General features: G+C 31.5%; 1 protein-coding gene and 1 non-coding gene across 4 annotated transcripts in view; both read right to left on the bottom strand.

Moving 5' to 3' along the window:
- Positions 1-26,516, bottom strand: part of crb (cell polarity complex component crumbs) — a 120,961-nt gene extending 94,445 nt beyond the window's left edge. For all 3 annotated transcript variants that reach the window (XM_031978443.2, XM_031978442.2, XM_031978444.2), the window contains exon 1: positions 26,170-26,516. In XM_031978443.2, coding sequence (XP_031834303.1) covers positions 26,170-26,194 — 25 coding nt within the window. In that variant the 5' untranslated portion in view covers positions 26,195-26,516. The remainder of the gene's footprint in view (positions 1-26,169) is intronic.
- A 616-nt stretch (positions 26,517-27,132) lies between these two features.
- On the bottom strand, positions 27,133-27,204 carry TRNAH-GUG (transfer RNA histidin (anticodon GUG)). The gene has a single exon. It is a non-coding gene; the product is annotated as a tRNA-His (tRNA).
- Between the last annotated feature and the right edge of the window lie 136 nt (positions 27,205-27,340).

The raw sequence follows: 27,340 nt of genomic DNA, 5'->3' as shown, positions 1-27,340 counted from the left end.
GCAGCAACTCATGTATATTCTTTATTCTTGTGTTTAACCACACAATTAATGGGCTTCTGCACTTGTTATATATACATTGTTATTAGAATTGTTATTAAATGAGTTTGGACAATTTCTTTTACTAGTTGTATTATTTCTCATCCCCTCTATAACGCGATCAAAATATTCGGCGTTGAAGGGTTTCACGTTTATTAATTTCGTGTCAAATTCCCCTTTTGAATACTCGTCTAACTTGTAGTAAGTTCGTCTTCTGTTTACATTAGTTTCTTTTGCACAATTTCACTTCCATAGTTACTTTTCGACGGGTTTTTAATTGCGTTATAGAGGTCCTATTGCAGATTATTCAATGATGGTGGAAAGATGTTAAACATAATGGGCAATATGTTATGTAATGAACTTTGGTTGAACGATGTGAAAATATTTCTTCGAAATTTTCTTAGAAAGTGTGATAAGCATTTTAGGTCGAACGAATAGGTGAGGATGCTGAATAAAATTGTATTTGCTGTTAATGAATGAATAATTCATGGATCGAGAATTTATTCAAATGTTTGTGTATTCTTTATTTGAAATAAATATTTGTATTGACTATTATGTGGTCTTGTTATTTTTATTAAAAGTTTCGTAAGTATTACTAGTTTTCTAAACATCATGGTATAATTATTTTTGCAATATTAAAAATTATTTTTTGTTTAAATAATCGGTATTTTTCGTTTCTTATTACATTATATAATAATTTGATTACATACTATAGTTATAAATTATGTGTATAAACAAAGTTAAGTTACTTGAAAAAGAAAAGAGAATCATTTTCTACGAGAAACGAGTAATTATATTTCAGCTGAAAGTAATGAATGCGGATAATAATATTCGCCGGTAAATTGTGCCAAAGTATGATAAGAAGCTTATATTTTATCGAGATTTGCACGTTAATCCCAGCAGCTTCATTGTTAAAAATTAATAATAGTATAAATATTCGCTACCTATTCAACAGTTTCAACAATTTTCTTTCGCAAAATTGTGAATAAGTTCTTCCTGGTGGAAAACTTGTACTCAAATATAGGTGGAAGACAAAAATAACGAATAATTCTTTATTCGAATTGAAAAGCTTTAACTCGAATTAAAATCTTATTTCTTTTAATACGTTGACATTGTTGAGTCTAAAGTTTTATTATCTTTTGAAAAATGAATTATTTATCGATACATTCTCAAAGTGATAAAGATGAAAATAATAGACAAAAAACTGACGAATAAAATGAATTAAAGATTTCAACAAATTGTGCCATTTAAATCGTTTTCGCAAATACTTTCGAAACATTTGACAACACCGATATCTTTTTCGAATATTTCAAACAAAATTTGAACACTTTTGAATTGCTTATTTTCCAATGGATCAATCGATGAAGTGCACCGCTCTTTATAAAAGACTTATGAAAATATGAGATACTAATAAGAAAATATTTATATGCAACTCAAATTCGTATAAATTAAAATCGTTTAATTTTTATCTGAAACATATTTCGATGATATTGACAAGTTCGAAAGTAACTGAGCAATCATTTTTTTATGAAATGTTATTTATTCTAATTTGTATTAATTATTTAGAATGTTCAATGCATGACGTTGTTACAGAAATGTGTTACTAAAATATATTTATATAGTTGGTTTCCAAAAGATATATAATCGTTCAAATAATCTTGTTTCTTTAAGAAATAATTTGAAGAAAGGATTATTTTTACATCATCAATCATATTATTCTCACAAATTTTAACAGCATAATATTTCGAAAAAAAAAAACAATATCCTACAATCACACAGCGAAACAACATACAATTGAACTCATCAAAAAACGTTCGCAATAATGAAAACCTAAATCCTTAAGAACCAGTTAAAAATTCATAAAAACGCTTCGTTTAAACGGGTACGACCGCGCTGCCGGACGCCATTGTCACCGGTCGCACTTTAGAAATCACTTTCAGTTCGGATTAATGGAAATGAAAATTGCTGTTCGCTGTGAAGAGCGCGCTTTCATCCCACGAAATTTGATAAAAAAAAGCCCGGCAGGCCGCTCTGGTTCTTGGGGCGGGTTCAAACGCGGGAAACCTCTCTCTTCGGTGGCTCATTTTTTATCTACGGGCTCCAGCGGCGGATCTGATAGAGTGCCAAATATTTTAACGAAGAGGCCTCGGAAGAGGAGCCTGGCATAATGACGCCTGAGATCCGCGCTAGGCAAGCGCAACGGGTAAATCCTGACCGTATTGAAATAATACATTCGTTGTGCGCATATATGCGGCGCGCGCCATTGTTTTCCGTTTCAACCTTTGACAACGACACGTTACGAGAAAGGGGGGAGGGGGGAAACGGAGGAAGAAAAAAAAATATGCGCCGACTACGAGGGCCGTCAGAGTGATTCTTTTGTGTGTCGGATGACGCGACCGGCAACGCCTCCGTAGGACAGGCGTCGATCCCAGGAAGAAGGATACTCTAGAGAAAGAGGACGCGCCCCGACGATGAGTGTGACACTTAAAGCGAGGAGTGACATGAAAAGTAAGCGAGGAAGAGAGTCGTTCCGTGCACACGAGTCGCTGCGTGGTTTTCAAACGTCGAGGGCTGCTTTGCATTACTTAAGCACGAAATTGTTCCGCGATGAACCGCGCCGAATTGTAACACCGATCGTTCTTTGTTCGTCCGTTCGTTTGTTCCGTGGTCAGAGATTCTAGGAGTTTATGGGAATCGGAGATTATGAAAGTAAGGATTTTGAAATTAACAGTCGCGTAAATAGAGTCTGTCGGTACAAGAGAAAACAAAATATTGGAAAAAAAACTGGTATGAATTTTGGAAATACATATTTATTTCGCATAGCGAAACGAAAGAAATAATAATAACATTTCAGAAAACAACAATGCATCTTATTCGGTGTTACTAATTCAGATCGCATATAAAAACTACGCGTAAAAAAGGTCCGCATAAATCGGGTCAGGTGTACTCGTGTAGACTTTGTCGTGGATTGAAATCGTTTCTAAGTTATTAATTGTAACGATTATCAATTTCTTTATAAGTTTATTTATTAGGCAATAGTAAGTATTATTAAACGATAATAATTACATCGTAAAAAGTTATTGATAAATGTGAAAGTTATAGCAGTGTTCATAGTTTACTTCCTGTTTCAGCAAATTTACATAATATTCCCGTCAACGAAAATTCTCTCGCTTAACCATTGGTTCATTAAGTGTTAACATATGAGAAACACATGCTGGGTCTGGCTAATAGTATACACTAAGCGTTATTTAAAGTCGTGCAGTTTAATACTGGGTTTACGCAACTCGTCAATTTGACGGATATTGAATTCTATAAACATTATTTAGCAAAAGTTTATGTTGATTTTGACTGCTGCAACTGTACGAATATGTATTCTAATTCTCTGTTCTTGCGGCTGCAATTTCCAAGATCTCTGTGAACGAAAATTTATTTTTGTAGGAACATTCGAACAAAGTGTACAATTAATATCCGTACGTGTCAACTAAAATAAATGAAACATAAATAAGGTATTGTAGGGGTTGATGACAATACTTAATGGCGAAGTAATGTACACTTTAATATATAATTAATTAAAATTCAAAAATAGAGTTAGTCATTTCATTCTGTAAACGATTTAATTAAGCAGATACCTCTATTTTCTCTATTTAAGTTAAATTCAAGTTAACAAAGAAAGTTAATAAATTTTAAACGTAAGTACAATGTACGTAAGTACTAATGACAGTTAAATCCGACAAAAGTCAAACATTAACTCCCTAATGCATAAGATATAGTATTCACAAAATTCGAGTCAATTAATCTCTTCATAATAGACATGAAATTTCTACTACTCGATTCCTCATGACAAAAGTTTTACATTTAAAATGAAATGTTAATAGTTCATTTTACAGACAAAAATCTTAAAAGTTAAAAGTTAAAAGTTAAAAGTTAAAAATTAAAAGTTAAAAAAGTGTTGAGTTTAAATAAGTTAACAAGGTTCAATACCATCCCTTGTCAATGCGTTGTACTCGTATACGTCATAGACATATATACGTAATCCAAACTCAAGAAATAAATCGAAATAAAAAAGGTAGTATATTATACAAGACTACAATTAACGAACAAACATAAAGTGCAAAAATAGACGCTAATAATCGTTCGATGTTCATGCGTATTCTTGGAACCATTCGCAGAAATCGTGTATATACATATGTGGATTGTATACATGGAATTATTATCCTGGAAAGTTGCAGACCACCATCGTCTCTCTCGAAACCCGAAACAAATTCTATTGACCGTTGAACCCAGTGTTATCGGGCCCGAGGAATTCCTGCGGCCTCTAGGTTTACCTTAAAATACTCTTTTGAGATGTAAATGCGTTTCGCGTGCATTTAGATAAGCCGCATGATACCGAGGCGGCATCTCGTACAAGTGACTCATTGTGGCTTCAATTTTTCCAGCCGTGGAAAAACTGGTTCTAAGATTTAACCGTGTTAAACTGGAGCAATGCTTGCGGTGGAACTCCTTTCCTACCGGTTAATAACGTCCACGTGGTCGGAAAACGGAACTGTAAACGTTCGTTTTTGTTTCTAAGAGAGTGTAACCTTGGAAATCGAAAAAATAGGCGATCTTAACGTTTTCTTTTGTATATATACATATATAATTGTTAATGGGTTACGTGCATCTAGAAGGTACAAAAGTGAAGTTAATTTTGATAATTTTTCGAGAAATACAAATAAATTGACTTAAATGAAAATGAAATGAATTGAAAAAATATTATATATATACGAAAGTGTACAGTTTCCTATATAAATTGTAAAATTTTCATAAAACAATACGAAGAAAGCAAGATGTGGCAACTATTTCCGTGCAACGGTTTTTACAAAAACTGCTTTTGCTGTAACCATATCTTCTTTAATTCGTATTTGAAACGAATGAAACAATTCTATTTAAAGTAGACAAAAGATCTAGTACTTATCATATCCGACTTTCTTCCAATTTTTCGTAAAATAGCGGATATCTGAATCTGAATATCATATATTGGTTTGTCCGGAAAGTTCGTGCCGATTTTTGGTAGGTGGCGTAAGGACAGGTCTGAATATAATGCTCGTGGATGGTGGATTTTGGCACATTTAACATTTCTGCTAATTTACGTGTCGTATAGCGTGGGTTATTCTCGATCAATGTGTTAATCTGATCTTCAACTGTAGCTTTTTCTACCAAAACTCGGCACGACCTTTCCGGACAACCCAGTATTTCATTAAAAGTTAATTTTTCGTTAATTCATAAAAACTGAATTAGGAGGTTGAACACGATCCATCTAACAAAAACTAGATAATGATATTAAGATTGTTTACATTAAATTTTAAATAAATTCGACCATTGGCTTCTGAGACACGATAGTAACCATGTTTAAAAACATCATTTTGAAAGAAATGTGTTTTAAGTTTTGGAGTCCTAAAAGACATGCTATATTTTCGTTACTTTTAGGAATTTTTCAATAAAATTTTTAAGGGACATAAATAAAAACTTGTACTATTTAGTGAACAGATTTCTGAAAAATCAACTTTTTTTTGATTTTCATAGGTATATGTATTCCCTTAAAGAGTAAAGATTTTCATAAGAAATATTAAGTGGCGTCTTAGTTGTATATTTATACTTTTTTATTATCCGAAATTTATATAGGCCTACATGAACAGTTACACAAGAGACAAGAATATAAAAATTAAAAATATTTTAATATCTACTTCAACGAAACGAGATTATTTTTAGTAGATAAGTAGTGTGTCACGTTTTAATTCATTTGGAAAATGAACAAATTGTGGTCACTTAATAACAGAAATTCGATTTTTGTTAGAAAGAAATAAACTTTAAATACTTACAATAATTCAACGAATTAAGACATGCAACAAACTTTATGTCACTTTGAGGATTTGTTTTTGTTTGCATATACAAATTTTTATTTTTTACATTTTATGAGTTCAAGTTGACACGGTTCTGTTGGACACGAAATCAGAAAAGCTCTATCAATTTGTAATTTTAGATATTCAGAAAAACGTACATTATAATTATATAAATTAACAATATAAATGATAACAATTTTTGCTATAAATAATTTATTGTAAATAATCTTTACTTCATATAAATGAAAAGTATCTAGAAAAGAATATTAAAATTACCCATTTCTTTTAAACTGCCATAATTCTACTCCTTCAATAGAAAATACAGGAACAAAAGTGAATAATGTTCCGTATATCCTTGGACCACTTCTTCTCATACACAACCCTGTGCCAGATTTTATTGAGTAGGATTACGAATTGCAGTAAGAAAAAAGACGATACGTGCGTGAAATGTATAATTTGTAGCTCGCAGCTTAAGATTATTTAATTCTTGCAATTTATGGTTTGTATGTGTTTACTTTTTTAAAAACGGATAATACACAGTAGTCGAATGAAACTGTTAGAATTTTCAGTCAGTTATGGAGTAATTGTAATTTTACAACCTGTCGCCAAATGCAGTGTATCAATAGAAATTTTTATTCTATCCTTTTTTGTGTAATTAAGAAATTTTTCTTTCCTTAAAAGTAGAAAGAAGTTGAACAGAAACATTTATTTTGCTCTGAAACAGTTACAGTTCACAACTGCATCAAGTTGTAAAACAAACAGATTTCTTAGAAATATTGTTGATTTCAAAATGGCAAGAAGTGGCTTTTACTCGTCACAGTTATGTGGATTTTCATAAATCCTAATTAAATTCTTCAAATTAGCATATTTTCATTCTTTGAGTAAATTTTTGTTACTATTATTTATTCGTACAAAATTTATGTTAATCGAATATAAAATAACAGTTAAAATTAAATTTCTAAATGGAAGTTGAAGCGTTAATGTACAAAGTTAGCTTAATGCAGAAAAGAAGTGACTGAAAAATTTAAATATTCAATAAATAATTTTTACTTACAGAAGTCAATAGTTTTATTTGACTCCTGATGGTACCTTGTTACATGAAACTCTCTGGATTCATCATTATGCTTATAAAGACATTGAATGAATCTCTCAATGCAGTTTTCTTGAATAATGAATGTATAAATTATTCAAGCCAATAATTGCTTAATGCCTCTTTCATATAATGTAGCATCTGCACGGTGGACTACGGAATTTATGTAAATATCGTTCGTACTTATGAATGTATGCAAAAAATATATAAATATATAAAATATACATGCAAAAGAATATATGAAAATATAGATAGTAAATTATTTAAAAGAAAACATTTTTTTTAAATTCCTGATAAGTTTATTGTTTAGAACAATCTAAAATTCATTAATATTTTTTTTGCACTTTTATAAAGAACAAAAAGACCAATTCAGTGTCCTTAATAATGTATTATTGGTTATTGACAGTTGCATTTTGTGTAACTGTGGGTACCAACAAGGAATGTTAATTATTTTCTGATTTAAATAATTCTCTATTCTTCATACGAATACCAAGAAAATACATCATATTATTTATAAATGCACCGACGATTTTAATCTTGTAAAAGGTGAGCTTATATTTTGTTTGTTGCTTTGAACAGTTACTTATATTCTAAAAATAGAAATGCAGGAGTTATTTAAGTGGACTCATTGGAGTACAACTACGATTGCGATACGAGTATATGTCCTACTTTTACGACCAGCAAAAAATATTCAATTCAACTAAACATATATTGGTATGTCTGATTCCTATAAAAGTAAATACAAATAAATAATAACAAATGTAACAAAAATAATGAAATAGATTTTTACCACAATATAAACCACTTTTTAGTATTAGAAATTTTATTAACTACAATACTAAGGTTAACAATTTATATTGTAATAATAAGAAATAAGTATATACTGTTATTACAATACTCTATTAATAATATTATACAGAATATAATACTTAAATACACAGTATTTATTCCCGTGATTTAACCCTTTAAATGCTGAGTAGGGTCCTATAAGGAGCCCAGAAAGTATTTTTCCTTAATAATTTTGTAAGTAATTTTTTGTAATTTTTCATATTTTATGTATTTTCTCTTTTTTCATCGTCAAGTATTATGGATGATTTGTCTATTCTAAAAAACATTACCGTTATTTTGTTTTTAGCTATAAACATAATGGGGTCTCCTGGAGGACCCCACTCAGCATTTTAAGGGTTAAGATAAAATAGTAAATAGTTTGCAAATTGTATACAATTATAATGAAGTGAATATTACTTTCTTTTTTACCAAATATTTTATATATATATTTAGGTAACACTTTGAAATTTTGGATTTAAAATATATGTTCCACAGCCCAAGTGGGAAATACAGCCCTTTAAATCGTAAGACAGCGTTGTGTGTCATCATCCCGTCCGGCGGAACGTCTCCCATTCAAACCGAAACCCTAGGTGAACTTTCCATGACGTTTATGGAACAGCTTTGATATGTTTCACTCGGAAAACCGATAGTTTCGCGAGCAGACTTCGTTTGTGAATACCATTCAATGGAACTTCATGTCCAGATAGATGCATGGAACGATCATCGTGAACTCGATTTACAGTGTGTCTCATTTCGGATTCAAACTTTGACATTCATTTTACAACGAACCATTGAGAGAAACTAGAAAAACTGCATTTGAAGTTGCAATGAAAAATGTTACAAATACAAATACAAATTTTCTACTGCGTTGTTGTATATGATTTTTTTCTTCTGTGGATATATGTATATTAAAGAATTCATAAGTATCTATATTATCGGCTTTCCTTATGATAGTGACTGAGAAACACAGACTAAATTTTTTAGGATTGGTTTCTAAGTGTATCGAATATATTAATTATTTTACTGTAATGGCTCATTTATTATACTGATATTGTATCGTGAATTATTTATATTAGGTGTCCTGTAACTAGAAACTTGGTTGGTAACAATGTGATTGAAAGAAATTAGAAAGTAAGTAAAAAATGCAGAATAATATTTTTTATTAGAGACTTTATTATTGAAAAAATCAAATTTCAGCATGCTTTATTGAGAGCTCATCGAATGCACGTATGCGCGATAAACGGACTGGATTTCCTCGAAAAGGAAGACTCAAATGGAAAAATGTATGGTGACTCGATTCACAACTATCAATTAACGAACATATGAATTAACAAGTGGCACTCAAGTGAACGTATTTCCGGATTAAATTATGCAACACCGAATGACAAATTTTAATTTTACATTTTCAACTTACTTTGTCGTGTAACATCATTGTCTTCCGAATTATATTTTCGACTCGATAGTAATCTGAATATTTATAAAAAAAACTGTTGCATGTGATGTAAACGGACAGTTTCAGTAAATCAATATTAAAATATATTTTAAATATACATGTTAACATTTGCGAATCACTTCTAAATTACTCTCCCATTGAATTTCATTGTTTGTGAAGAATGTGCAACGGAAAAATGTCAAAAGATTGCTCGATTGACAACACATTTAAATTCGTGCACGTCCGTCAATAGGTGGAAGCTTAGAGTATCAGAGCAAAACCGGCAACTCCCAGCGCGATTAAAGTGAATGCCGCTTTGATGTCAGAGTCCCAATGAAATTTTCTGCACATTATCTATAACATTCCTCGACTGGACGGTCCACATCAGCGATGGAAATTGCCCCGTGTGTTGCATGTGTACAATGCACGGATCGTTCGCCTACAATTGCGACACGACACGTAGCCAACCCACGTATAGGGTGATCTAGAAAACTGTACCAATGTATGATTGAATCACTGAATCTTTTTCTTTAATCAATTTGAAGTAATCATTTAGAATAATATACCTAAGGTACTTGGACAAAGATATCAATATACAACAAATATTTACGATATCTTGAAAGATCATAGAAACGTATCATATACTTTTTTGTAAATGTATGAACGTTTTGGTTACGGTATGCTTAATTCTTATTTAGTTATGCAATTTAAAAAAAGAGTAGAATCTCCCCTATTCGAATGCTTAGTGTCTGAATACCGTTGACATTAAAACATTCTGTTATCCGAAGAGCATGTCTTTTAGCAGATAGTTTCAATAACTATTGGAAATGTATTGAAATCACATTATAAATCTAAGAACAAACAATATTAGAAATAAACTATGTGCAGTTTCAAAAACTAATGTAATTTAGTACTAAAAAGATATGTAACGTATAAATATTTAAATGCCTTTATTTATTTATATGGCTATAAATCTTCTCGTTTTGTATTTAAACAAATACAGTTCAGTATTAGATGAGTGATTGATTCATAATCCGAAAGTATAAATATTTAAATGCCTTTATTTATTTATATGGCTATAAATCTTCTCGTTTTGTATTTAAACAAATACAGTTCAGTATTAGATGAGTGATTGATTCATAATCCGAAAACCCCCTCAACCAAACATTTATACGTTTTTATTGGTTTCTACGTATTATACATTTTGTTTGCATAATATGTTATTATTACAGTATAATTTTGTATAATATTGTATACCATTGTACAATACAGTGTAATATCATATATTATTTCATATCATTGTAAATACAAACATAAGTCGTTCCCTTCATTATTATTTTACGTTTAAATATCGTAGCTGAAACCGGTGTATTTTTTAGACTGATAAAAGAAGATATAGCACGATCGAACTACAGCAATTCTCGTCAATTTGCAAGATCAGGTCCCAATTTTGTACACCAGCGAATCCTTGAACAATTGTAAGCGGTGGAGCGTAGCGGCAGCCATGCTGTGTTTACATTTACGCTATGTGAATTTGGAAAAGAATAGGCGTCGTCAGCGGTCCACGCAGCCACTGGTCAAAGCAGTCAGGCAAGCGAAAAGATACCGAGTTCTATTCCCAATCTGGATACTCGATCGATCGATCATTTTTCTCCTACGTACTTGCATTTCATGTTCGTGTATATTATATTTGTTTCTTTTTCTATATTCGTTTCCAATTTTATACTGCAACAACTGTTCTTGTGTATTAACGATAATTATATTTTAGATTTTATTTATTGCGCCTATTTGAAATATTTTACCACTTTTCATGTCATTTATAACAGGAGAAGAATTTAGTACTTATAAGTACCATATCCACATTTACTTCAAAGATTAAACATTGATAATGGGAAAGTAAGATTTAACACTAGGTTTACGGACGTTTATTGTACAGTTTATTTTATTGGTCTTAGAAAAATTGATGTTCATTCATTTGGATTTTGGAAATTAGAGAGGTTTAAAGGTAGACGATTAAAACATGCATTTGTGTTATTGCATCAATTATAATCGATGTAAACATTCATTAAGTAATGTTTGTAAAATTCAATATGTGCCAAATTGACGCGTTTCGTAAACTTGGTGTTAATTTATATCAATAATTATTTTAATTCATATTACTTCTTTGTAAGCAACATTTTTAGATTTGTCAAATTCAGTTCAAAATTTCCATCACGTGTTTGACACGATATCGTAGGTCAAGGGGTCAAAAGTTTCTGTATATAAATATTTTATTCCAATATTTATTTCTGATTCATTTATTCTTGACAGTAAACATTGATACGCTTAGCCGCAAGAGTAATGTGGCTATTTTCACTTTTTAATGGCTCTTTTTATTCCATTAAATAACTGTGTATTTTCATTTTGCATGTGCTATTGGGAATCGTGTTATACTTTTCTTCTGTTGAAATCATCGCAATGTACTTTCATATTTATATTTTACATGCTTTCTTTTATGTTTGCTTCTTTTCTATTATTTCATGTTGTGCTCCACTTTATAGTAAATGCCTTTTTACACTTTTTAAATGTTTCGTATGGTAAATGTCCTCTTATAAATATAAAAATTTGGTGATTTTATTTATTGATACTATGCACAGGTTTCGTTGTAGCTTGTTTAATGAATTTGGAATCTCGAATGTAGATTAGAATAGAATAATACGGAATTCGGAATGTAGTATGTACAATTATTATTTTCTAAGTTAAAATATTTATAGGTTAATTTTAATTAATTGATTAGTAGCATTTTTGTTTTTAATCTTTTGTATTTTATGAATAATCGAAAATTAACAAAAGTAAGTTAAGGAATTACTTCTATATTGTCTTTTACTTTAATTTGTGTCTATTGCATATAATTTTGTATAATATGCGTAAAGATAAATGTACTGACACTGACTTTTCAAGTAAGCACTATTACAAGCTCTATTATTCGATCATCTCATCTTTCGTATTTCTCTGCTGGATAAATAATATAAAAAAGTATTTCAAATAATTCGAAATATTAAATGCTACGTATCTAATTTTTATGAAATAATATTTTGAATGGGAACAAAATATTAGACAAATAAAATATTTTCACTCGAATAGTTTAAAGTGTAAAATGATAGGTACATTTGAATATTTTGATTTCAAATAAGGGATGTTACAAGTACTAAGGAAATTTGGTAAATAATTCTTCTAATGGAAACAATCAAAATAATTTGGAGGTATCAAAAAATGAAATTTTAATCCCGATAGCTCTTCGATAATTTATACAATACAAATTAAAAGGAATAAATTCATCTGATCTTAACGTATATGGGAAGGATTTTGAATTTAAAGGGAAGCTGAATGGAAATGCAAGACTTAAGGCGAATAATGGATAACCGATGAAATTTAAATCGCTTCACTGTGTAAGACGATTAACCTCTTGCTTGTAATGTCGAGTCGGTTTCGTGGTGAAAATTGTTAATTGAAAAAATAAGCAAAATAAATGTTATTAATTTCTTTTAAGTTGAAAGAAAATGCCACTTTCCTGTGATCAGTATTTAATACTGAATGTAAACGTGGATTTATAAGGATCACGGAAGCTTCCTTCCTTCTGGAAAATTACTAAAAATAATGAAAGAAAAATAATTCTGACGGACGCAGTTACAAAAAGAATTGCAAAGCAGGGGTTTTATACTTCTGCAGAAAAGTTTTCATAAGAATCTGCGCAAAAACGAAGGTTTTAATATTTTCCTAAGTAAGAAAGATTTAGCATTGTGAATTTCTTATAAGTACGCAATTACTGATAATATATTTGTCCTACAATATATTTTGATTCAATACATATTAAAAACAATATAAGAAAAATGAAGTCTAACAGGTCTAAGAAAATTCTGTTTTCCAATCATCAAAAGCTCTATTGTTTATCACAATATTCAGTGACGAGATAAAGGGTAGATATTATATAATGGTATTTTCCTGTAAGAATTACTTACAACAATTAATAAACTGTAATACTTGCTTAGAATATTTAAGAACTCACGACGTTAATTTCTTAAATGATTATTCTGTCTTTAAAAATTTACGTTTATTATTGATTTTATTACAACAATTATAAACGTTTGAAATAGAACTGAAGTAATTGTAGAAGTAGTGTGTGAAATGATTTAATTCGTAATTAATGTTGATTATGAATTTAAACAATATCTAAATAATCGTTACCTAACAAACCCGTCAATAATAATTCAGTGATGAATGAAAATGTATGATACCTTTTTAACCAATTCATGCTCCGACAAAACGCTTGTACTAAACACGAAATTTCCAGTAACGATTGAGAAACATTTTAATAGTGTTAACAGATTCCTAAGCAAAATTACGGTATCATGTAATCGGTTATCATGTCGGAATATTATTTTACTTCTAATTAAGGAGGCATTGCAACTTGAGCCTGTTTCTAGAGTCACTGTGTATGTTCGTATAATTGTTGGTTAATCACGACGGACCACGTGAGGCGCAAGTAATTACCGTCGCGAGTAAATTATTTAATTAATCGAATCAGACCGGCGTATGGGATTACCAACTTCAGCAACATGGGCATTTGTTGAGCGTGAAATCCATTTTTCCCTAACGATTCAACGAATGCACGATTAATGTGGACAATGCACAAAGTGAGGATGGGTCAATTGTGCATTCCAGCAATTTATGTTATACTTTTAATCTACTATATTATTTGTCCTTTAATTTGACCTTATTTACAAATTTTGTTAAAAATTTGCTTAACAGAAAACGGCTTAATTATTTCTGTTTGCCGGAATTCCACACATTTTTTTCCCGTTAATTATAAAATTGCGATTCGCGCGTAAATTTTAAATGTTCCCTCTTCTTTGGAGATTGTATGTGTGTGTAGGAATAACAGATTGAAATTTAAATCAATGTTATATATTAAATTATTCAATTCCATAAGTTAAAAATTTTAAGCAAAACTTCAACGTGTTAAATAAAAAAATAGAACAAATATATTGTTAGAATTTAACAATTTAATTGTTATATGTTTATATCTTAAGTTTAACTTATAGGAAATACACTGTGAAATTATGAATTTTTATGAACAATCGCAGTCTAAATATTCTGAGAAAGAGATTTTGAATAAAATATACAAACCTAAATGAATTTAATGAGTAAACTTTATGTTTTGACAGAATATTTTGCGTAACGAAATTATTTGCGTACGTTACACATCGAGTGAAAGTAAAATCTGAATTATCAAGTTTTAAACGAATATTTTGTACTGGTAACTGTTTTAACGAATAAGCTACTGCATATAGTTCTTACTTGTAGCCTGTTACTATTAAATTGAAAATTATATACATCTATCGCACTCGAAAATGTATAAAATAAAGCGAAACGAAAATGAAAGTAACATTGGTGGACTTTTTTTAAAATTTTGTTAGAAATTCGATTTATGGATTCGTTTGCTGGTATGTTATGATTTTTATCATATAGCGATACGACTTGATATTATGTTGAACGTTGTGGTTTGTACTTTTTAAATCAATACTCTGTTCACGTATATTTCCCAAATTAAATAATCCGACAAGTTCCATATTTAATCAATCTTTTCCAATACATTTGCGTTATATGACGACCATTATTCACACACACTTCTTATGGCATATAAATTATTCGACGTGCTCGGCTCGATTTGCTTGATATAAATCCAATTCCGTAAATGTAGTTCGCTATACAGTTAATTCATAGACGTGATTTGTGTGCATCTTATAATGAAATGCAGATACTTGACGTTGGTAATTTCTTTATTATAATTAATTTTTCCGTTCTGTTTAAATATGACATAAATGAGTTGATGGATACTGGTATAGAAATAAACGTACACTCAAAAAAACTTCTGGAAAACAGACCAAACAAACTTGTTTAGAACAGTAATTAGACGCATTAGGTTAATACATAAACACCTAATATTGAAAGAACCTATATAGTCAATGACGTGACACATGTAACAAAAGATTTAAAATAAACTACATACAAATAGAATGTACGGAAATGGAAACTCATCGTAGCAGAGCTAAAGTACCAAATCAAATACAGCAACTCTTGAAAACACAGAGCAACAGAAACCAGCTGATTGGATTTCTCAAAACAATGGACCTGTGGAAGGAGATCTAACAACTAGGCGAGCAGGCGAGTGACAGCTAATGACCGAAAAGTCAATGCGACGTTAAATAATGAAAAGAAGAAAAAATATACTGGCTTAATCAATTTCTTTTTAATACTTTATAATACAAACTTCGGACGCTCAAAAATACACGAACGTTCTTAAAATGTTATACAAAATTTCCTCAACATGTTACGAAGAATTTGCCGGTATAAAAAAAGTTACGTTAAAGGAGGTTATCGCAGAAAAGTAGGAAACCGAGGGAAAATCTTTATCGAGCGTGACAGTTATTGGATCATGGCAGCTCGTCTCCGTAATTCGTATTAAATTACACAAGAAGCTACTGACAGAATCTGGCACAATATTTTGATATGCTCGTTTTGTGAAAGGAATACGATTATCCTGTGAATTTTATTTAATAGAAAATGTGAAGCTACTGAAATTTTGCTCCGTTTGTCAGCACAAATGTTCCAAAACAGTTTAACTACCACAAGAATGATTTTTAATTTACACTCTTGCGTCACTGTTAAATCAAATCAAACGTCTTTTCGTTTGATTTCATGCGACGTTTGCGGTATTAAATAAATAAATGATTTATTGTTAGTTGTCATTCTTTTATATAAGTATGCAGAAAAGTAAAAAACAATAAAACACTACAAATCCGCAAAGTACTTCTAAAGATCTTAAAAGAAATTCCGTATTTTTTAGCATTAGAATTACCATGTTTATTAAAATGACTCATTTTACTTCCTAACTTTACGATTACTGAAATCACGGTGAAGGTGATCAAGTCTAAAATTATTTAAAAAGTATTTGTTTTTAACAAAACAATGTAATGAATATTGTGCAAAAATTAAAAAAGATAGTTATAATTTTCAGAACACATTATATATAAATTATTTTAAATACTCGGTAATCTTACTGTTAAATAATCATTTATCATCAGTATAATTTTGACCTGTAAGCTTTGCATTTGTAACAACTAAATAAATATGTATAAAAATGAGTTGAATTATGTTACCGTACACTATAAAGAATATGTTCATAAAAAACAACTAGCTTCCTACCTATAGTTGTGTTAGTATACAATCTGAAAAAATGCAAAATTTTATCTCACTAAAATATTGGGAAGCTATCACACTGTTTATTATAAAATAAAAATAATATCTTTGGTATAATTTTTTAATTTTTTGTTCAATATCCTTTATTTTTAATAACATGTCTTAGTCGATTTGGCATATTCCGAATTATTTCTTGTAAATATTTTGCGCTAATTTCGTGCCATTCTTTTTTTATTCCGTTTCTTAATTCTTCTTTGTTATTAATTTTAATTTCATGAACTCAACGGTTCAATTTCCAAATGCAAAGTATGTGACTTCATGGCAAAGATTTCAATGTTGATGATGCATTTTTTACGAGAATATTTATTTTGTCTTAAAAACACTTCAAATGTAATCATTCACTTTTTCAATTAATAAAACAGTTCGAGAGATTCTATGTTTATGAAGATGAAATGTTTACGGGTCAGTTCTTTGTGGTTAAACTTTTCTGTAGATCGGAAATCTGGTTTCTGTCCTGGGGCAAAGAAAAATAGGATTACGAGTAATGCTAAACAGACGTAAGAAAGTTAAGGAGACAATACCGTTGAATGAGGCATATGGTCCTTAGGAACGGCTTTTTATAATGTTCTGCACCCTACGAGCTCTTTAAAAGAAAACCTTCCGCAGGATACGAGGACCATTCAAAAATTTTCTCCTACTTAAACGCTGATAGTAACCAGACCTCTCGGTCTGCGGTATGTTTTACGAGGCGCCTTACTTGGCGTTTACACAGATGTGAAACTGAAAAAATTCCTCGAATGATAGAAAAACTTGTCTACCTGACATTTTAGTGCATATCAATATTTCTTTTATACACACTATGTCTCAGTCAAATTACGTATCATACAATAATTTAATTATTTAACACTAGAACAACCGTATCCGCCAAAACAGGTTTCAGTTTCCTTATTTCGCAATTATTAATAGTTTAAAGGCGTTCAATATCCGAAATGATTTGAAAAATAAGTAGCATTTCTTCAATAGTATAAATAATATTTGAAGAGACTGAACAACAGTCTATTATTATTTTTATAAGCGTTACATATTAATGATGTTAAACGCTCGGTTATTCTAATGTTAAATAATGCGATACCGCGTATTTAAATACATTTTATAGCGTAAAATGTGTCCATTGTGACACAGAACGGTAATGATGAAAAAATATGGTATAAAATATTTTATTCGTCAGAGAAAATTTACAAATAGCAAAAGAAATAATGGTTTATTAATTTTGAAATAACCTTCCATCAGAAATTGGCTTCCAAAAGTAATACAATTTTGTCAATGTTATATTCATATATTACTAATCATAGTTAGATCAATTTTCTATCAACTAGAAGGAAAATTTTATTGCAGAAAGATTCAATGAGACTTATGCAAACAAAATGAAATCCAAATATATAGTATAATTATATATTTATATTTATTTACTATTTATAAACAATGAAAAATAACACATGTCATAAAAATTAATCCACCCTTAAATTTTGTACAACAGAGTGAAAATTAAATTATATAATCGCATTTCTAAAAATTAAAATACTAAGTTCAGCGTGTTCATTTTAGAATAAGGAAGGATTACGAGCACCTTCCATTGTGTTTTAATCGATACGATGTTCGTGAAACGTACTATGAACCACTAAAAGTACTTTTCAAAGGCGCGTAATTAAAAGCAGGTCCATAGCACGTAAGTATGCATGAAATGGAGTGTTCGTCAATCGATGACTGCGTCATCGGCCTCATGAATCATGAAGTTGAAAACGTGAGTTTAAAAAGCATCAGTGTGAATGGTCCCCGATAAACGAGTTTCTAATCGCAGTTATCGTTCTACAAGGCATATGGACCATGTTACGTTCATGAATGAAATCTAATTTCCCTTTCAATTGTCTATAGTTTGAACTTTCCCAGAAATCTGAATATATTACTATAAAATTAATCAAATGAACTCAACCATCAAAATGTGTAACACTTTCATAATTAGTGAAAACATTAGTACGAAAATTACTTTTATTGTTAAAGTACAATGTTTGCAATAATTGATATTTATGTAACGTGGAGAATGAATAGAACAGTTTTTAGAAGTATTCGATCGTGCTAAATTGTAAACAAGACGATTACAACTTTTTCTAGTCTTTAGCTTGGAACAAGTTATGAGATTCAATGTTCCGGCACAAAAAATTAACATATTCCCCTCTGCTTATGTTAACGTTGCATCAATTGCACGTTAATCTTATTCGATAACGATAGCTTATTAATGATAGATTATTTTGACGAAGGTCTTATTCAATGATTCTCGAAACATAAATTATAATAAAATTATTGAAATAAACTAAAGAATTATTTCTTATATTCCTTATCAAATACAGAATTGAATAGTATGCACTTTTTGAAATTCTTTCTACCAATTTGTCTGTATTTTAGATAGCTTTAAAACCTGATATAAGCATTATCAGGTCATACAAGCGCGAATAATCAGAATTTCAATGACTCGAAAATTTGGATCATCAATAATCCGAATAATCGTTCTTCTGTTGTATGGTACATGAAAGAATATATTTTTTTGAATATATTCTTTCTACTATAACTGTAATATAATTGATTAAAACAGTTTCAAATTCAGATATTAATAAAGTTTTACTTAAAAAATGATTATATCACATTTGTATAATACTTCGGAATTTTTCATTTTATTACACAAAATTGCGTCCTTGAATTGTTAGGGTATGACAACCTATAAAATTAGCAAACGAAGTAAGATGAGAACACTGTAACGTAATATAACGGTTTAATGAAAAGATGATTCTCATTTTGCAATTGTCCGTTTTAGAGACATTAACAGAACGTGAAACAGAATATAATAAAAGTTGTTTCCATCCAGCATAACAAGGAAACGGTTTACTTCGTACAAGCGTATAAAGAAGCCGGAGTATCCAGGAAGTAATGGGTAATACAGTTAAGTATAGTAAAGTTAATCAAACCTACCGTTACAGGAATGCAAGTTTGCTACTCTACAACATTCTAGAGATTACACTACTGGTAATAATAGGATCGATATCGTCATCCTTATGATATAGTTGAGATAAGGATAGTTACATGTATGAGTAAACATTCAATATATACTGTCGGTCGAAAGTTTGGGACCAGTACATATCGGTTAACAGAAAAACTTCCATTTCTTGGATACAACTTTTATTGGAGAATTTTTGTGTATGATAAAGGAACATGGACATATGTGTATTAGTCGGATATAAAGGTGCTAATTTTGTTATTTTATTTTATATATGTATAAGATATATAATTTTCAGCTTGTGACATTATATATCAAGTGGTACTAAAATTTTCACCGGCAGTGTATGTTACTCGAAGTACAACTATTTCTCTATTATGTTGTTAAAAAAAATACGCGTTATGTGATACTTAATTAACTTAGAATATTTCACGAAGAATTAAGAAAACGTAAGAAGTTGAAAAAGAGAAAAAAATAAAAAATTATCAAATATTTGTGTATAATATATTTATTCATTAAAATATATTTATTAAAATTGAAAATGCACATCCTGTTTAGTCTCTACAAGCTTGTATAATTATTGCTTCATTTTTGTATAAAACAAATAACGAAAGAAATAGCTCTTTTTTTAAAAGGAGATGATATCATTTCTTACAATTTTATTACAAAAATATTTATTTGTCGAATAACTTCTCAACAAAATAATAAATAATTCATTAATAGACACTGAAACCAGGAAAAATCTGATAAATCTGACAAAAATAAAAGACAAAATTCTTCGTTCTAAAATTTATTACTTCCTTGACAAGTAAGAAAACAGAATACACACGGTGCTATTTTGCAAAATTACAATATTAGTAACTAATTTAAACGAAAAAGTGTACTTTTTTATAGCATGGTTTTTATACATCTATTGAGTATAGTGCGATTAGCAAAAGAAAGTTATGCTTGACATAACTTCAAACTGGTGTTCCTCGAAAATGAGATTTCAAACATAAATTTCCAATCTTCACTTTTGATAAAACGAAGTATGTGTTAAATAAACTTTATTTGATTAACTCACGGTTATAACTGAACGATATTTATTTAACAAATTCTGTCCAAAGAAGGAAATATTTTAAACAGAATATATTTTATTTTTAACCAGATTCAGAGGGAATGAAAACAAATCGATATAAACAAAAAAAAACGTTGTTAATTAGAACACAAAAAATAAAGTTTAGCCTTGGCACGCATTTTGAATATTTCCAACTATTTTCTCGAAACAAACACTTCAAATGAATTTTATTTCGCAAATATATTCAACTTAATTTTCCATAAAAAATTATTTCGTTCCTGTACGAGACACCAGTTCCAAGAGATTTTACTTAAATAAAACACTTGCACACATATCCAGCTGCATATAAAATTCGCAATTATCGAACCAAAATAGAGTATTTGTTCTTTACGACATATTTATCATATATTATACTTGTGATTTATTCCATTCTGCCTTATTCGGATATAATTATTACCGACGAAATTGTGGCACAGCTGAACATAACAAGAATGCGCTATTGCAATAAAACGTTCGTTCTGCGTTCGTCGCGCGTCGATAATCCTGAAAAAATGCAATCTTCTGGAATGTCTATGTTGCGGACTCATCGAAAGCGCATAACGCTGAAGAAGGAATCAAACGTACGCGCGGAATCGACTGGCTGAAATTGTCTGAGGGAACGTCAGCTTGAAAATCGTCAATGAAAAGAAAGATAGTGAATTCCTCTCGGGATGACAGCGAACAAAAAAATTGCGAATAACTGGAATAACGCACACTGATTGATTCATAGCTGAGTAATTTATTTGAACCATGCGTCACAGAGAGAAAGGGAAAAGTGAACTTCTTTCTGTTAAATGCAAAAAATAAATCTCTCCTCGAGATTTCTTTTCAACAATTTCTTTGGAAAATTTGTTATTTGTTAAAATATTTTTATAAAAGAAATTTTGATAGATTATCGAAAATTCATCAGTATTACATGCTTCCCCACTTATCGGTTCGATGCAAAGGTTAATTGTATAATTTCAGAACAGTTTTGGTTCATCGAAATAATTATCAATGTATTCTATAGACATTTTGAAAAATTGTCAAATCGAATATAATGCTTAAGATATTTACATTTTCTTATTTGGACGCTTTTGTGGGCATTAACTTGAAAAATATAATGTTAAAGAATATTCTATAGTTTACATTTCATTCCAGTTTTACATTCATTCTATATTGTAGTACGCAACACCGCGCGGATAAATCAATATGAAGACTGTAGATCGTGAGTTACGTGATAATAATCTTTTTCTTCAAATAAACAACACTATCTTAAAATATCTATAAACTTGGATAGAAATTATGATAACTCGTATTTACATTTCAAATCGAGTTTATTTGCAAAAAAGGGAATTCAAGAAAATTTTCTACGAAAATTCTAAAAATTTGACCGAAAATATGTATTACAATTTTTAAAATTAATTTATTAAAAGAAATCAAGAAATTATTTCATTTTACTCTAACTGTTTTGTGAAAATTAAGTACACACTTTCAGTCCCTGAAACAATAAAACATTGTAATATTTTCAAAATTATAATAACTGCTTGAATAAACTAAGTTTTTAAATAATTTATAATTGTTTCATATGAACGATATCAATTATTATGAACATTAATAACAGAAACTTAAATGCAAAGAACAGATTTTTTTACAGAATTATAAATTATATATGATTATATATTACCAGCGGTAAAAAGTTTGAAAGTAAAATAAATAAGAATTTGTACAAATTGTTAATTATCCTGAAAACAAATTTCACCATCGCAGTGTGAAAATCTTATAATATTGGAACTAAAGCGAATAAAAAATGTGATTACGTGCACGTGACAATGTTACAAAATACCAGGTAATACAAGTATTAAATAAATTACTGTCAATTTCAATGAAAATTCATAATGTTGCATATTTTTTCCCCAGAACTTTGGACTGTTCTATATTGTTTTCCAAGTAACAATTTTCTGATGTTTTTCATTACATAGCAAATAAAATTGTCGATTATTTTATTTTATTTTTACTTTATAACAGATACATTTAACAACACTGCAAGGTTCATACTTATGCCTTTGTATCATGCATATAAAAGATTTCGGTATTTTTCGTTAGTTTTGTGTTTGGTTAGTGCACAAATTATGTGAACGTATATTTAAATAAAGATTTGCATAATATGTGCAATAATAAACTTACATCAAGTATCTATTATAATTAATATTTTAATTCTACTATCGTATATAACTTTACGGTATTTTGTCTATTTTGTAATGTCAGTAGCTGCAGCTACTATAATTAACTTCTGTTATTCAACTGCTGCCGAAATACTTATAGTTATGTTATACGTTATACACATATTTTGTTTACTTTATAATGTCAATAGCTGTTATAGAAATAAGTGAATATTCGCGTTGGTTATAACCGAATAAAAATATGTTTTACGAAGTAATAAAATGTATGTAGTGTCAAACTTTTATTCGGTACTGTATACCGAAACAATAATTTATTCACTAGTTTTAGCTTCTGAAAATTGCTCTAGATAATTAATATCATATGGATAAAATAATTTTTTTCTGTTTATAAATAAATTCAATTGAACCTGTAATACTTCAGTTTTCTTTATAATAATTGTGCCTTCAAAGACGCGACAAAATAAAACGGCGTAAGCAGGAGTATTTGAATAGAAATAGATCCTAAGACAAAGGATTGATACGTCTGCACAATGCACAAGTACTGTAAAAGTGCCTCGAAACTAGATTGAAAGAGATAAAATATTGTATGATAAAGTATTGTTTTCTTTAACAAAGACGTACATACATTGAATTATTCTTTTATTATAATATATGTTGCTATCATAGTCACATTTTATACGGTTACTTGAAAATTCAACTAATAAGAAATGAAGTCAATACTGGTAATAAAATAATAAATACGGTAATAACTGCTGTACATTGATTAAACGCATTAAAAAATAATCTTAACAATTTGAATCTCGATTAGAAAAAGTAAATTATGAATAATTAATTGTTGATTAAACAATGAAATAAATAAGTGAATAAACATATATCAATATTTTATTTAACATTTTATAATTGAATTAATACTATCATTGTTATATTATTATAGTTTATTAGTAATGTTATATAGTTTAACTGTATTCTTTTCTGGTTCATATCACAGATTGCATTCTGGGCCAGTCAATACCAAATTGTTTTTACTCCTCTTTCACATGCATTTATGTGCAGTCGCACACTGTGTACTTTTACTTGATTCTCATTTTCCTACTAATTACTCTACTGCCTCCACTTACATTAAGGTCACTTAAAATATCCATTAGTGGCGTAACAAGAATCCACTTTGACGGGGAAATTAGTTTTAATGTACATATTATGAAAAATTTAACATGAATCATGAATGACCCAGCGTCAGTTCGCCGTTACATGGTCGACCATACGAGGATGGACCGTTAGTATAAGAAGGTGAAGTAATCTATAATCTTCACCAAGAATTCTGTCGCTTTAGTCTACTTGATATAATTTTATACATTCCCAAGTTCTTGTTACAGTTAACGAAAACGCTGGATATAAAAATGTTTGTCCAAAACATCTTTACAAATAACTTCCAAAAAAGACAGTACAGCAATGAATAATAACAAAGATTCGTATTGGGGTTCCCGAGTGACCCCGCTTCGCGCGTTAAGGGTTAAACGCTCTCAACCTATAGGCCCGCGATGCATCGTAACTGTCAGTAGTGTCCGGTTACGGCGGTAAAATTTCGTACACGTCAATGAAGACGAAGCACCTGTTACAGAATCTAGCCCGCTCCTTTTTCGCTGACGATAAGAAGAAACGGAAAAAGATTAACGCCAGGCATCGTCCGGCAGGTATAACGACGAACGCCGAGCCCCCATTCGACGCAGTGGCTTTCATATACGTGCACACGTGAATATGTACGTGACTATAGACGCGTGTGCGTTCCCGTGCGGTCTGTCTGCGTGTCGTTCAAGGCACGCACCTGAGCGTGAAGCGAGGGGCCAACGTTAATGCACCGACGTGGCTTCCACCTGCGCTGGACGACGAGTCCGAAATATGTTTTTCCTTTACCTAGAAATTCGTAGCCAACTCTTTTTCAGTTTCACGCTCAGCGGCGCGATTTCTCGCCGAGAGAATTCCCGCGGAGCGGCGTACAGCCCAGCTGGCTCGTCCACCGCCGCCACCGCCACCGCCGCCGCGCAAAGAAAACTACTTTTTAACGACTCTCGTTAATCTCGAGAATCACTTAGGTTAATTACCATTAATCGGGAGAAAAGAATTTAGAAACTGGTCTGTACCGGCGCCTGGGACGTGGGACGGTGTATACACGCCGGACCCTTACCACCAACGGGCGGGCTTTCACGAATGAAATTGCGCGCACACGGGGGACGGCAAGAAAAGAAAGTACATAGCTGATATGACGCGCGGTTGCGAAGAGTTTTGTAATTATAATAAACGTATGCATCGAACTCCGCGCCGTGGAATTTTCTATAGCGTTGTTTGATATGAAAGGGGAGCAGTAGCTGAGGGGAACCGTTAAACAACGCGAGATATGAGATTTAAAACGATCGATATTTCCAGCGGTCTGGTTGATGAATGCAAGTATTATATAGGTTCGGCCCGTTATACATTCTACAAACGTCTTTATTTTCTACGCGTCAACGATTCTTATTTTGTACAAGTTTACGTTGTTTCGAGCAGACCTCGGCCAGTAGATCGATTCTTAAGCGAAGTCCGGAACGATCGTGTAAGAGGCTCTATGGGGGTCATTGCACTAACGTTATCGATCCTCGCGATGCCTAGTTTTAATTCCTTTGCCCATAATGCATGACAGTACCCGCGATTCGGCGTCTCGGCTGGCGACCTCCGCGGGCCGAGGATTGTCAGAGACGCTCGAACTCCGGCCGATTTCAATTTGTGCTCGAGACGTGGAGATCGAACTCGCGCGGACTTTGCATTCGTTCGTCGGGAAACGAGTAATCGGATAATATTCGTACGATCAACGGTAATGCGTCTCCGAGTGCGGCTTCGGACTGGCATTCGGTTAAAAAATAAAAGGAGAACGTGTTGAAACACTGGCAAGTATATACCGGTCTTCCGTGAAGCAGAACGACGTTTATTTTAGACTATCCTAGTATACACGGACATATAACAGTACTTCAGGTAGACGATCAGGTGTGCGGAACGGTTTGGCAAGTCGGCCTCCCCACCTGTCACGAATTCTACGCTACCGAATGTGCTCGCTGTGCATCGCTTCCGTAAGATCCACATAGAAATTTAAATCTCAAGCTAGCGTTGATTTGCCCGCCGTGCAGATGAAAAAGGATCTGTAAACGAGAACGCGAAGCGTTCATTGATCGATATTTTCGTATCGATCGATGCCACCGTTCGATCCGTCGAGGGCGAAAGGATTTACGTTCACGTGCTGGATCGTAGATCGCGGAGCCCGCAACGGCGGGCATAGAGAAACACGAAGCAAGAACGACGCACGAATGGCGAACATGCCCTGGGCCTTACTCACCTGCCACCACGTATCGCGCCCGCATTTTCGTTGACCGGTCTAGAGATCTGCAGTCGAGCTCGAGGACACCCGCACTTACGGCGTCTCTTGTTGCACGTTCACTCACGAGGCATCCTCGGTCACCGCATTTGTCCCCGTTCGCTTTTATTTTACGTTAAATCGAAAAGAACGCACCGCTTTTGCTTTTCATACACTGTAGAGCGGCTCTATACGTTTCACTCCTTCACCGTGACAAATCCACCCGCGCTACTACGACCGCCAATAAACACACACTGAACGAGACTGCGGCTCTTCTAGAGAACGTCGCTCGCTATTGTGCTGTCTCCCTCCTCCGTGTCCAGCTACCTTTGCCTCGGCACTGGCGTGCTACGGCCCTGTCTCGTTACCAACACCGGCTGGATCGCTTCTATGTCTATCTTTCTCTTGATCGCGCTGCCAGGTGCGGATCAACGGATCGCGTTCCAGGTATTCTGAAGGTCTTTTGAATTCAATGCTTTGACTATGGAATTTCCCACATTTTCATTTCCCGAATCTTAAACTGGATTGAAAAATATTCGAAAATTGAGAGGCCTGCCGACGAACTTCGCTTATTTGAGAAATGATTTTCATAATACCTTTGACAGACATCGTTTTAATAAAACATCCGACTTTATAAATTCGTTGTAAATTTAACATGATGCGCTTGAAATTATTGAATTATTAGGAATTAATGCTGTAATGTCTTTGAAACTAATGATTTGATTTTCATTTGTTTGTTCATGGAAATACTCTACCGAGTTGTTTTGTTTTATTATTAATCTTTATTAAAACATCATTTACCATTTTTCTTGCTATGGTAATATTATAGACGGTACACGTATATGAATGATACGGATTTAAATAAATATTATTATGGAAGAAAATATTGGGAAGAAAAAAAATAAACCTCTTCCGTGACAATGTGTAATCTCGTGAAGAGAACATTGCCGTGACCAGGATTCGAACCTGGGTTACTACGGCCACAACGTAGGGTCCTTACCACTAGACGATCACGGCTACCAGAGGATGTGGAAGGTTCATTTTTCTGATAACTTTTAAATATAACATTAAATTTACATTATATTAATATACACTTCATTTATTATGTAACTATCAGTTATTGAACATACCACTTATATGAATGTCCAGTAAA

Source organism: Nomia melanderi, chromosome 11 (assembly GCF_051020985.1).
Source record: "Nomia melanderi isolate GNS246 chromosome 11, iyNomMela1, whole genome shotgun sequence".
NCBI classification, from domain to species: Eukaryota; Metazoa; Arthropoda; class Insecta; order Hymenoptera; family Halictidae; genus Nomia; species Nomia melanderi.
Note: the sequence above shows the minus strand (reverse complement) of the source record. Positions and strands in the feature narration are given on the sequence as shown.